Source organism: Tachypleus tridentatus, chromosome 8 (genome assembly GCF_004210375.1).
Source record: "Tachypleus tridentatus isolate NWPU-2018 chromosome 8, ASM421037v1, whole genome shotgun sequence".
NCBI classification, from domain to species: domain Eukaryota; kingdom Metazoa; phylum Arthropoda; class Merostomata; order Xiphosura; family Limulidae; genus Tachypleus; species Tachypleus tridentatus.
Window position 1 is genome coordinate 20145227 of NC_134832.1, and position 13185 is coordinate 20158411.

Here is a 13185-nt window from a genome sequence, read left to right on the forward strand (position 1 = left end):
ATCGTTCTTAATAAATACACTTGTCTATGAACACGAATTATTAACGTAGTGTGCTGCAGTACGATTCCAACATCAGACATTTTGAAATAAGATAAATATATACATGTTCTTATACGCTGATTTGTTAAACCAAATATTTCTGGCGTTTTTTGCTCAAAAGCTATAAATCGTTACAGGAAACGAGGTATTTAATATTTAACGTAGTATTATATATATGTATATATATAAACTATTTAACAATTACTTAATAGTTTGTTTGACATTAGTTGCTTTTTTCCAACAAAGATTTGATATAGTATAATTATATTTGTGGTTTACATAATTATTGTAAGACTTGTCAGAAACTCCTACCCAGGAGTGGCCTAGTTTCTTGCATGACTAGACTGTAAATCTGAAGTTTTATGTTTAAGTTCCGTTGCTGCAAAATCATGTTCCACACAGTAAGTGTAATGTAACGATCACGGTGAAATTCCCCTATTTGGTCAGATCAGAGTAATCCGAAGTCGTTGCTTTTGAATAAATGAATCTATTTAGATTTACAGGGCCTCGCATGGCCTAGCGTGTTAAGGCGTGCACTTCGTAATCTGAGGGTTGCGGATTCGCGCCCGAGTCGCGCCAAAACATGCTCGCCCTCCCAGCCGTGGGGGCGTTATAATGTGACGGTCAATCCCACTTTTCGTTGGTAAAAGAGTAGCCCAAGAACTGGCGGTGGGTGGTGATGACTAGCTGCCTTCCCTCTAGTCTTACACTGCTAAATTAGGGACGGCTAGCACAGATAGCCCTCGAGTAGCTTTGTGTGAAATTTCAAAACAAACAATCTAGATTTTCAGTTTAAAACTTATAGTCGCTATATGCAGATAGCCCTTGCGTTACGTAACTCCCCCATATTTTACATACAGTAAACATAAGTTATTATTACTTAAGTATAGTCTTGTATCTCCTAGTGGGTCAGCGGTAAGTATACAGATCCACAAAGCTTAAATTCAATGTTTCGAATCCCCATAGTGGATAGAGTACATGTAGTCTGCTGTAAAGCTTTACGCAAAAAACAAATTAACAAACGTAGACGTAATACTTCAAAGCACAGATATTTTTCTTAAGATGAATAATATGTAGAAAGGTTGTCTATTTCATTGCAGGAGAACGTTCAAGAGAACTAGATATGACTATTCAATGTGTTATCAAGGAAAATTTTCTGTTGTGTATTTTTCAAAATGGGATTTTTAAGGTGTACATATTCGTGAAACGCTATGATACAATGAAATCTCACTAAAGTTGGTAGAAAAATATAAATCAGTTAATCACAAGATATACTAAAGTGCATGGAAGAAATTAGTGCATAAGAATGAAAATATATAGAGACAAATGCGTTTAAATGGGGAAAATTTACAGCACACATTCATGGTTCAGTTTATATTTTTTGGCAGATTCGTGGTTAAAATTTTAAGCATGTAAAATGTGATTAACTTTTATTTTATTCACGCGTCTTAAAGCAAAACTGTTGTCTGCAAACCTACAATAAGTAAAAGTTTTATTCTCATGGCTTAGATACGTGATATGTGAGGTACGTTAATTGTTATATGTTATATGTACGTTAATTGAATGATCAAAGTTATCGATGATCAAACTGTAAAATTTCGCGCTTTATCAGGAAAAAGACATGACTTTTATTCTATTACCAGGAAAAGAAACACAAGTTTTATTCTATTACTATGAAAAAGATACGATTATATTCTAGTACCAGGAAAAAGACACGACTTTTATTCTATTACCAGGAAAAAGACACGACTTTCATTTTATTACCAGGAAAAAACACGACTTTTATTTTATTATTTTCTCTGAGTTATAAAAAGCGAAGGTTTAAAATGTTGAGTATAGTAATAAAGATAATTTATATTTGTAAAATATTAAACATTTTTACAGAGTAAATCCGGCATAGCTAGATGATTTGGGCATTTGCCATTTGAAATCCTCATCCCACCAAACATGCTCGTCTTTTCAGATGTGGGGGCGTTATAATTTGACAGTGAACCCTACTATTTGTTAGTAAAAAAGTATCCCAATAGGTGGCGAATGGCGGTGGTTAATAGCTGTCTTCTATCTAATATTTCACGACGAAATTAGCAAAGGCTAACGTAGATAGCTTTCGTGTAGGTTTGCGCTAAATTCAAAACCAAACTTAAATACTAAAATTAATTCTTATTCCAAATCATATTGCCAATATATTAGTTAAGTGAATTTGTTTTATAAATTTAGTTCATATCACAACTGTTCTCTGTTTGTTTTTTCCAGTTAAAAGGTAAAGAAATGAATAGCATGCTGAATTTCTGTGATAAAAAGATTTTTATTTGTGTTTTGAAGTAATCAAAATCCAGTCCTCATGCACACTGAGTACTATAAGAGACGATGTGATTGATATATGTTGTAAAAAAACTTTAAAATGTGTATCGTGAATATTTTTAGTTTCTTTCTGAAGGAAATAGCGAGATAAGTTTCGAACGTCAGCTAAATTCAATACTAAGTATTTCTTGAGTTGGCTACTTGAATAATATCAATAATTTTTCTTACCTCGATTTGTTTAAAGTGTTCGTAGCATTTGATAAACTTAGAAACGTTATTGAAATAATATTACCAAACTAATATAACGCTGTCAAAAATCATACTATTTACACCAGCTATTACAGAACTTAGAAGTGTGAAGAATATAAGGTTGTTAAATAAAAAAAATCAACAACTAAAATTCCACAAGAAAAACATTTTCCTGAAGAACTAGAACAATATCTAGTTTAGTAACCCCTACGATAGAAGGTAAAAATCCTTGTCTTATCGTTATAACACAACTGAGTGAGATAATAGTCATGGTAACAGATATATAGCATAATAAACTAATTTTAAATATAATAAAGTTTTAACATAGCGATACGACAAGTTAATATACTGATCAAAGTAATACATTAGAATAATAAATTGTTAATGCCATTACAATAGGGTAATATATTGATTACATCAGCGCAATAAAATAACAAACTGATCACAGTGATGTGGTAATGTAGTATATTGATCACTATAGCATATAAGGACTATAATAAACCTGTTATTCTCATCAAATAAACACGGATCATATGAAACCAGTTCGTTAGAGAATCCTATCTGCTGAATGAAAGTATCATGTTGAAATGCGTGTTATGTACAAGTACATCGTGAAACTGCATAACAACTATAAACAATAACATACTTGATTAGATACTGATTTTACCGAAAACAGGGATTTAAAAAATTAAATTTTTGAGGCTAGATTTCAGCTAAGTTTTAAACGTTATGAGTACAAACTTGCCACGATGGCACAACTTTAATACTATTTGACCAAGGTGAAATAGTATGACCAAAATGTAGTAATCAACATATTTTGGTTATAAAATTTCGTGAGTTAAAACATGCTATATGGCAAAGTACGTAACAAGCTGTAGAAGGTCTGCATTGGTTTCTGGAAATACTGTGGTGTAAAAACATGCCATCTGTTTCTACTTGTGTTAATAAAGCACTACTGTAAATTTATTAGTTTATTCTAAGTAATTTGCAGTTTTTGCATAACACGTGATCGAGGAATTGGTTAAGTTAATGTAATTTTATTTGTCTTTGTTCCTTGTCATTTTGTTGAGGTCACATTTGTTTTACCAATGGGTAATTCAACTTTAACACTACACATTGTGCAGGAAGCTAGACAAGTGCCATTAAAGCCAGGTGTTATATCAAAATACCTCTGTGCTTGATTTAGAATGACTGGTAAATTAGATATTTCCTGTAGTGTAAGGAACATTGAATAGAAAATGTCTGGTAACTGATCTGTGCTTCATCAGAATCAAAAGAAGTTACCTGACCCCACTACAAACGACTATCCCTCTCTTTAAAAGCAAGTACGTAGAATTTGTACTTATTATGCCTGTTATAAATACTGCGAATTGTACATTATACTATATCCAGTTTCTTTATTTCCTTTTCTCGAACCGAGTTAACTTGAGATACAGAACTGCTTCATAATATCATCGATTTTAAGATTAATTCATTTTTAACTGAATATATCACAATGAAGATAAAAAGAATGAAATACTAGTGTCAACCATTACCACAGGCTATTTTGCTATAAACTTTGCTCTTTACTGCTAGCTTTTATATTGCACTTTACTACTATTCTCCTCTTAAATAAAACAAACAAAGACTAGAAGATTAATTATCAAGTTGAAGAGTTGGTTTATAAAGGAAGATGATTGTATGAAAGTAACCCTCTCGTAGATGTGAGACCCTCACTAATCTTTAGGATCTGAATTTTATTCCACGAGATGACTTACGAAAAAAAAACCGTCGATGTCCGGCGTATCCAAAGTAACCCCTGAAAATCGACTTCAGTGTAGAAAGCATGAAGAAATGAGGATCATTGTGGTGGTGTGACATCTGGTGAGTTTGAAATGAAGTGAAATGGTCTGTATAGTACTGTCAAATCTTCGACAGGCACTCTAATCCAACTACAACTCTAATCAGAACCATCCAAAACCTGATAGAAAGATTATAGATACTGATGGTGGACAGGCCTTTCAACAGGAGCTTAGTCATCAGAAGATGAGGTGGTGAGTGACAAATTATGATGTAGGTGGATCATAAACTTTTCCAAGCCAGAAAATATACAACAAAAACAAGCATAAATCAAGGACTGAGGCCATACAGGGCCAACTCATAAGCTGCCGGTGGCTAGTTACTCAAGAAATCTGGAACATTCTGACCAAACCCTTCGTTCAAAATATCTACAATGCTGAGCTTACAACATTAAGGATACCTTCATTAGGTGACGGCAGCGAAATTATAAGAGAGAGGAACTGGCCATGATCACAGTTCTCCATTAGTAAAGCTAAGCAGACTATTCGCCCATAACTTTTAAGTTTACAGCAAAGGAAGATTTAGACCATTTTAGGAAACAGTTTAAGCAGGTATCTGCTTGAGATGGTTAGATTACAGGGCAGATTATGCAATACCGGACTTTCTGCATAGATGCCAAGTGCAACTTAGGGATTATGAGATAGACATTATTAAGTTGCACTTAAGGTTTGACTGAGTTACTGGCTTAGAAGAGGGGTGACATTTAAAGCTTGATTGTTTACATAGTTTACCTGTGTTACTTGAATGATATAACATATCCTGTAATGGCCTCAGTGCATTAAAAGCTTATACTCATAGACAACGAGATGGAGAAGTTGCCTAATAAAATGATGCAGAATTACCTGAATGTGAGAATTATTCTCATCCTTGATAAGCAGTTTCTGAGGCCATATAAGTGGTTCCTTTCAGCTGCTCAAAAGAGAGGAAGAAGCCTAAAGCAGCTATTATACCACGAGTAAATTATCCTACCCATGTTTTAACCAACGACTAACTCATCCTGTGCTGCAATGCAACACATTGTTGTAGAATGAATATGCAGGGATAGCCTACTTTTCATGATACACAAACTGCAGCATATGTTGATGATCCTTCTATCTAGATACTATCATATAAGGGAGTAGTAAAGTAATTTACCTAAAAAAAGCGTGAAGTCACTTTTGAGTGAACTACCCCTAGCATTCCCAACACTTTGGTAAAGAAAGTATTACTTTCGACAGACAGAACAACAGGTGATGAAGAACCAACAACACAAAGTAACCAGTGTCATTATATCTCTAGGAAATTAATGCAGTCCAAGTCAAGTCTGTGCACTGTTTTGATGGTATGCAATGGAGGCTTGCACCAGAAAAATTTGTGATCAGTCCAGTTGGAAGTTGGTATTTAACTGTAATAATACAAACGCGAGTGATTAAATGGTAGATCTCATGGTATAGCAGAAACTATGAATAAAACCACTGCTTAGACAAGTTTAGTAATTGTCAAAGGGTTTAGCTTTGTTGGTTTTTTCGTGGGAATGATGACGAGAAAGGGTGAACAGCAAAGGTATGAGGCAAACCAATGAACCATGGTAACAAAGTCGTTTAGGTATATTAAGGATACATGTTTTGCGGGTGTATAGAAGCACAGAGTAATGTAGCTGGACCAATGTAATATAATAACTACTTTCTATAAAGAGATATTTTAGAAAACACTAATGGTTTAACCAAATAGTTATGATTCTTTTTAAAGTCTAAACATTTGTCTGATCTTCTGACCAATTGAAACTTATTTACTTAAGATTAAATTCTTGACTATCATGGTTATCCTGTTTATCAGCTAATCAGAGGAAATTTTAACTCTTATGTGCTAAATTCTTAAAGTTTCTTTGATTCTTTAATGAGAGAAATCTGCAAAGATTATCGACAATATGCTCACGAGTTTTTATGTTATGAAAAGTTGGCTAATTTTATGGTTCCTAATGCTAACCCGACATTTGGAGGAGCTTATGGACGGTATACATTGCCATCATACATATTTGGCATGTGGTGTGTCATTGTATCAATTCTCAGGTTACACCAAATAGTTTCTTGGGTTGAAAAGCTCCAGTTTATTGTATATCAGTTATCGAAAAACAATTTCATCATTGCCGTAGTGACACCGGCTGCAGACAAACCAGGAGACCCAACGCTGCTGATAAACCAATTCAAAGACAGGAGATATCCTTAACATCTCTTACAGCTCCTGTAAATAAAGGGTTCTGGCAAAAATTACATAATTAGAGCTTTCTATTCAGCACCAAATTAGTATATGCTTTATCACCTCAAAGAAATTGCATCATATCTGTGCACACCAGCGTTAGGATCAACACATTTAGAAACTTCGAAAGACATTTATAGAGCCAAATGGGCTTTACAGAAGTGTTTTAGCATGAAGGGATGACTTTCAAATTCCCGTTATAGAAAAACTGCTAATTAACACCATCGCCACTTGCAGAGTGATAACTAGAGTCTTCATGATTAAAAACAAGAGGTCCCACGAAACACCATAATGGTTGTCAAGAGAGAACCTAACAACGGCCGAATATATCACCATCATCGTGACGTTAGTCTTTTAGCACATCTGGATATTGAAGCTGTACAACCAGAAGATGGCAAAAACTATTCCAAAGGTTAGACCCTAAATAACTAAAAAAAATCTTTGTGACACCACATTATCCTAATTGGAAGAACAATCTTATTATCTATGAAGGAGCTGATGAAGATGAAAATTGTCTAAGACTTTATATATCCCACTACCAGCTATTAAAGGGTCAACTGTCACTGTAGAGAATCTGTTCGTGGAATTTAGGTGAGGAAATGGGAACTTGTGCTTTATTTTGGATAAGTGTGTCAATTTTCTTGGTTTATTTGTACAAGTGTATTCTATAATGTACATACTTCTGCATTTTCTTTTATTTTCGTTATAACCTTTTCTTTTACTTTTGCTAAACTTTAGAAAATTTTTATACCGTGATTTATTTTAAAATATTTATTTAGTATTTCAAGTAATTAGCCTATTGTACTATGGGTTTTTCATATTTTATAAAATGGGTTTTATTTAATATATGAAGGATATAGTACATAAATTTCTTGTTCTTCATTCTTATTTATTAACGAATTTTTTGTAGTTTACTTATGTCTGTTGAAATATTGATTCTCAAGTTTGTATTGTTTTAAATTTGTCTGTAGTTTCCAAAGAATTTGTTTTGTATTTGGGGAATTGTATCGTGTATTATAACCACCGTTTTCAGTGTTGTCTTCATGCATATTTCTTCGTTAAAGGCTTCGTATTTTTATTTGGTGTTAAATTTTAGTTGGATCCTGTATTGTTGTTAAAGGATTTTCAAATACCGAAATCTTTTATGTGGGTATGTACTTACATTTGTATTACAGAGTATTTATTTTTAAAGAGGTTTTCATGGGCACCATATTGTTTCCAGTTTCTTAATTTCATTCTTAAATTCAGTTACTTAAAGATTATGTGTTATTTTGATATAAACACTTTGTTGAACCTCCTGTTATTAAGTAAACATATGCAAATGCTCTAAAGTTAACTTACTTTTGCCTTACCATACAACAATAGTATTAAAGGATGCCATTACAGCAATTATTCAAGGATACTATCAAGAGTTTTGAGTTCTGTGTCCATCCTCGAAACAGTAACTGATACCACAACATATAATATACCGTAAGGAATTATCCGAGCCTCTGTTGCAATGGTATCTTACAACTGAGAATATCTGCTGGGTTGTAATGATAGATTCCCATCTTCAGAAAGGACTCTAGTCCATAGTTCCTCTACAAAAAATGCTCATTGATGTTTGTAGACACTCTGAGCTTAGACGATGACTATACGTTTTCTCTTTTCAAACCTTCTGCTGTGTACAACAATTGTGTGTGATCCATCTCTTGCCCTAAACCGGTATGCCAGGAATGCTGTTATAGTATTGTAACCAGTTTTATCTTACAATTACAACACCATGACTGTCATTCAAACTTTTCATTTTGTATTTTTTACAGCTATTAACTAAATAACAGTTGTCAGTTTCATTCTGAACATATACACCATTCTATTGTGCGTACAGTTATGTTAAACTCCTTAGTTCCATTTCCAGAACCATGGCATATCACTCCATACTCTATTTTGTAAGCACGCAAATTATTTTGCTCGCATGTTACATACTTTGCCTTAAAGTACACTGCTGGCAAAAATCTTAAGGCCAATGAACATACAAAATATGCATTTTGCGTTGTTAGACTCAACCACTTAGTTGAGCAGAGCTTCAAAATATTAAAATAAGAAAAGGAAAAATAAAAATAATTTTTTTTTAGCATTTAAGATTGAAAATGTGAACACTATGAAATTATCCTAAATGCTAGCTGGTCAAAAGTTTAAGATCATACCAAAAAGAAGTCCTAAACAGGGTAGAAAATGCCCAACAAGAGGTCTCAGTAGTAAGTTACACGGTCGTCATTGCGAATAACTGCAAACATTTGCTTTAGCATGGTCGATATAAGCGTTTGCAGAAGGCTGGCTGAAATGTTATTTCAAGTGGTGAGGATGATTTCACGAAGATCATGCATTGTTTGGAATTGATGTCCAGTTCTAAAGACTATTCTTGCCATCCACCCCCTAAGATTTTCAATGGGTTCAGTTCGGGTGAACACGCTAGATGGTCCAAAAGAATCACAATATTCGCCATGAAAAAGTCCTTTGTCCTTCAGGCATTGTGGATTGCAGCGTTGTCCTGCTGAAAGATCCAGTCATTTCCACACAAGCGAGGGCCTTCAGTCAATAAGGATGCTCTCTCTAATATGCCAATGTATCCAGGTACTGTTTGACGCCCCTGTATAACCTGAAGCTCCGTTGTTCCATGAAAGGAGAAAGCATCCCAGATCATGATGGAACCTCCTCTACTGTGTCGTGTAGAAAAGGTCTCCGGTTGAATATTCTTATCGTGCCAGTAACGTTAGAAGCCATCTGGACCATCCAGGTTAAATTTTTTCTCATCAGAGAAAAAAATTTTCTTCCACTTTTTTACGTCCCATGTTTAGTGCTTCTCAGCAAAGTTTAACCGAGCTATTTCGTGGTGTAGAAAGAGGCGTGCCCTTTGAAAACGTTTACGGTTTTTAAAGCCTTTCTCTCGTAGATGCCGTCTTATTGTTTTTGAGCTGAATTCTGCGTCCGTAAGGGTCTTAATCTGGTTCGACGATCGGCTGGTGTCTTGCCGGAATACCCGTCGAATCCTTTTGCAGCTCGACAATTCTGCCACATTCAAATTCTGTCAACTTTTTAGCCTTTGCCATGTTTTTACCCAATGTAACACAGGATATGTCAGTGGAAGATGTTGACAACGCTAATGCTTGAACACAAATGACTAAATTTCGTTACGTGTTTACCGATTAACGCTTCGTTTCAGCATGGTCTTAAAATTTTGACCAGCTAGTATTTTGACTACTTTCATAGTGTTCACATTTTTCCTATTAAATGCTAAAAAAGTTGTTTTATTTTTATTTTCCCTTTTTTTATTTTCATCTTCCGAAGCTCTACTCAAATAAGTGGTTGAGTCTATCAACGCAAAAAACATATTTTTCGTTATGTTCACTGGCCTTAAGATTTTGGCCAGCAGTGTATATAACCACTCTGCATACAGGATAACAGTAATCTATGACTACAATGATACAGCCAAACTACATTAAGCTAATATCGTATTACCTATTATTGATACACAGTGAGGATACAATAACATTAAAGACAATTTTGGGTTTGGTAATATCATATACTTAAATAATAAATACATATGTATACTGTGTAACTGTCTGCTGACAGACGGTTTGTAAATACTTAGTCTGGAATTATAAATGATTCGGATAAGTTAAATATTAAATATTGATTATTAGTCATTATACTATTGAAGAGGCATCGCAATTTATATCTAGTAATTTTGTTTACAGATATGATATTATGAACTACCAGAAAATGAACAACAAGTACGACTATGTTAAGGTCGGTTCCTGGATAGACACAGTGTTAAAAATAGATAAGCCAGTCCAGTGGGGAAGCATTACAAATGGGGGTACTGAGCCTCCTGAATCAGTTTGCAGCAAACCGTGCTCTCGAGGTGAAGTAAAGGTAATAGCTTTATTCAATATGAAATATATCACATTTAGAGCTATACAATTATATATAACACTTTTAAAATTGGAGGAATATTAACTCTTACGTAATACATTCGGAACAAAAAAAAGTGTATTTATGTGTTTTTGAATTACATTCGTTGATGTGTAAGTTTAACCTCAGTTTCTTCGAAAATGTAAAATATAATTTTTTGAATTTATTTTGGTTTTTATCATATTATAGAATTTCTACATTATATAAATCGTCAAGTAATAAAAACAAAATAATATTTCGGATGACCCCCAGTGGCACAAAGGTATTTCCGTGGACTGCCAATTCTAGAAACTGGATTTCGATACCCGTGGTGGACAGAGCACAGGTAGCCTATTGTGTAGCTTTGTGTTTTAACTACAAACATCTAAGAGGAAACATATACTACCGTGATATCGACTGATTAACTAAGAAACTTTATAATTACTATCATTGTTACCCTTCATGACGAAACAAAGATGTTGTAGCCATCTTTAGTTAAGTAAGCGAAACATCCATCTGTAAGATGTAAAAAAAAAAAACTAATGATGAGGCTAGTACTTCCTTGACCTTTTGCCATTTGAGCTATATCACCATTTTTCCTGGCCCTTACTGTGTCCAAAGAACGCCAACAACTCGGTGGTTCTGTTACTTTGAAAAGACACTTTTATTAAGCTAGAAGGTTGACTCGTTGAAACATACTAATTTCCTAACTTTTTAACCAACGAGTGATAAATCACTGCTCTTTGTTACTATCATTAAGTTGGTTTGTTTCAGGTGAAGTTTGCGGATATTATTTATTGTCATTTTCAGAGTTTCTGAGTAATTTATGTATAGAACGTATTCAAAATTTTGAATGAAAACTTTTGCTTGAATTTGGTATTTTGATTTTTACATTTTCTTGATAATTGAATAATTTCAAGTGTAAGACTATATCTAGTTCGTTCATTGTTATTTACTTCCTGAAACTTATAAACTAATTACTTCTTTCAGTAGTTGCAAGAATGTACTGAGGATCAGAAAATTGTTATGGGTTAAAATAATCTTTCATAATTTTCGATATTTCACGAACGTACAAAATGTAATGTGGAAGAGGAAGCTCATTTACGATTTAAAAAAGTAAGAAAAGACAACACGAAATCATGTAATTTGCTATCAATTTGCTACAGAATTATCAATCAGTTATAACATCAGCAATTTTGTAGAGAGTTAAACACACTTTTCTATTTTCCAAATTAACTTGTTCACAGTTATAACTATTCGCTTTGCAAAATCATAAAAATGTAGCAAATTATGGACGGTCTCCAACTTCAAATAGTTATTTTCTTTTTTATAGTTAACAATATATACTTTGTACTTCTTTAAATTATTGAATTATTTGGTCATTTTATTTTTTTATAAGTTTCGTATGAAAATATACGTCACCTAAAATAGCTAACAATAATGATAAGACATTTCTATTTTCATTCCAATTAAATAAGCAAGTCAGTTATAAAGAGAAACTTTGGCGATTTCTCTTCCTTCATTAGAAAGCCAAATTCGCAAATCGTGTGCTATATTTCAGGATACAGTAAAATGAACTGCTTCAATTAATAGTTTTCAGAGTGTACCTTTTACTTTTTATTTCATGTATGATTTTTTGAGACATTTAGTGGCTCAGTATGATGATAAATTGAATGATGGGATGGATGCATTTCAAGTTATTTTCTTATGTTATCAGCAACTATGTGGTAGATCTACATTAATGCTATAAAATTAACTAAAACCTTCTGAATTACGTTTATTTAACAAATTTTGGAAATGTGAGTGCTTGATTTAATTTAAATTTTGCGCAAAGCTACTGGAGGGCTACCTACGCTAGCTACACCTAATTTAGGAGTGTAAGACTAGAGGGAACAAAGTAGTCAACACCACCCACCTACAACTCTTGGACTACTCTTTTACCAACGAAAGGGCGGGCATGTTTGGCATGACGGGGATTCGAACCTGTCACTTTTGGATTACGAGTCTAGTGCCTTAACCACTTGGTCATGCTGGACCGAAAGGTGAGCGAGTATGAAGACTGGACAAAAGAATTGTTATTTTTTCTGAATGACCTCTTGTTAGATTTTTTATTGTAATATTTTATAGCATTTCCCTTTACCTCTAGCAAGGTATGTTCTTATTGAAGACAATGTTTTTATATAATAAAACTGAGATATGAAATTTCTACAAGTACATTGTTATGTTGTTTCCAAACGTAGTCGAAATTGATTTCAGTATTTACGATTGTATTTATTATATAATCAGTAATCAAGAATGATATTTGAAAATTTTAATTACCTTTCTTTCTTTCAATTTGAAATGGAAAATGAGCTGTTTCACCGCTTGCTTATAATTATTACATAAGAACAGAATAGTACAATACAGTAGCGGAATGAAAACTGAAATAAAACGTAAAAAAGATTAAAAAGGTGCATTTTTATGTCTATTTCTATAGGTAGAGTTTTATTTGTTTGTTATATCGTTATGCACAAAGCCACACTACGGGCTTTATGTGTAAACCACCAGTAGCGGATCCCGATTTTTAGCGGTGTAAGCCTTCAAATTTAT

The 13185-nt window shown here is 33.5% G+C and overlaps 1 protein-coding gene across 3 annotated transcripts in view; it reads left to right on the forward strand.

Moving 5' to 3' along the window:
* The window catches only part of LOC143258633 (metabotropic glutamate receptor 1-like), a 179072-nt gene that overhangs the window by 133340 nt on the left and 32547 nt on the right, over positions 1–13185 (forward strand). For all 3 annotated transcript variants that reach the window (XM_076517879.1, XM_076517877.1, XM_076517878.1), the window contains exon 6: positions 10401–10578. In XM_076517879.1, the coding sequence (XP_076373994.1) occupies positions 10401–10578 (178 nt within the window). The remainder of the gene's footprint in view (positions 1–10400; positions 10579–13185) is intronic.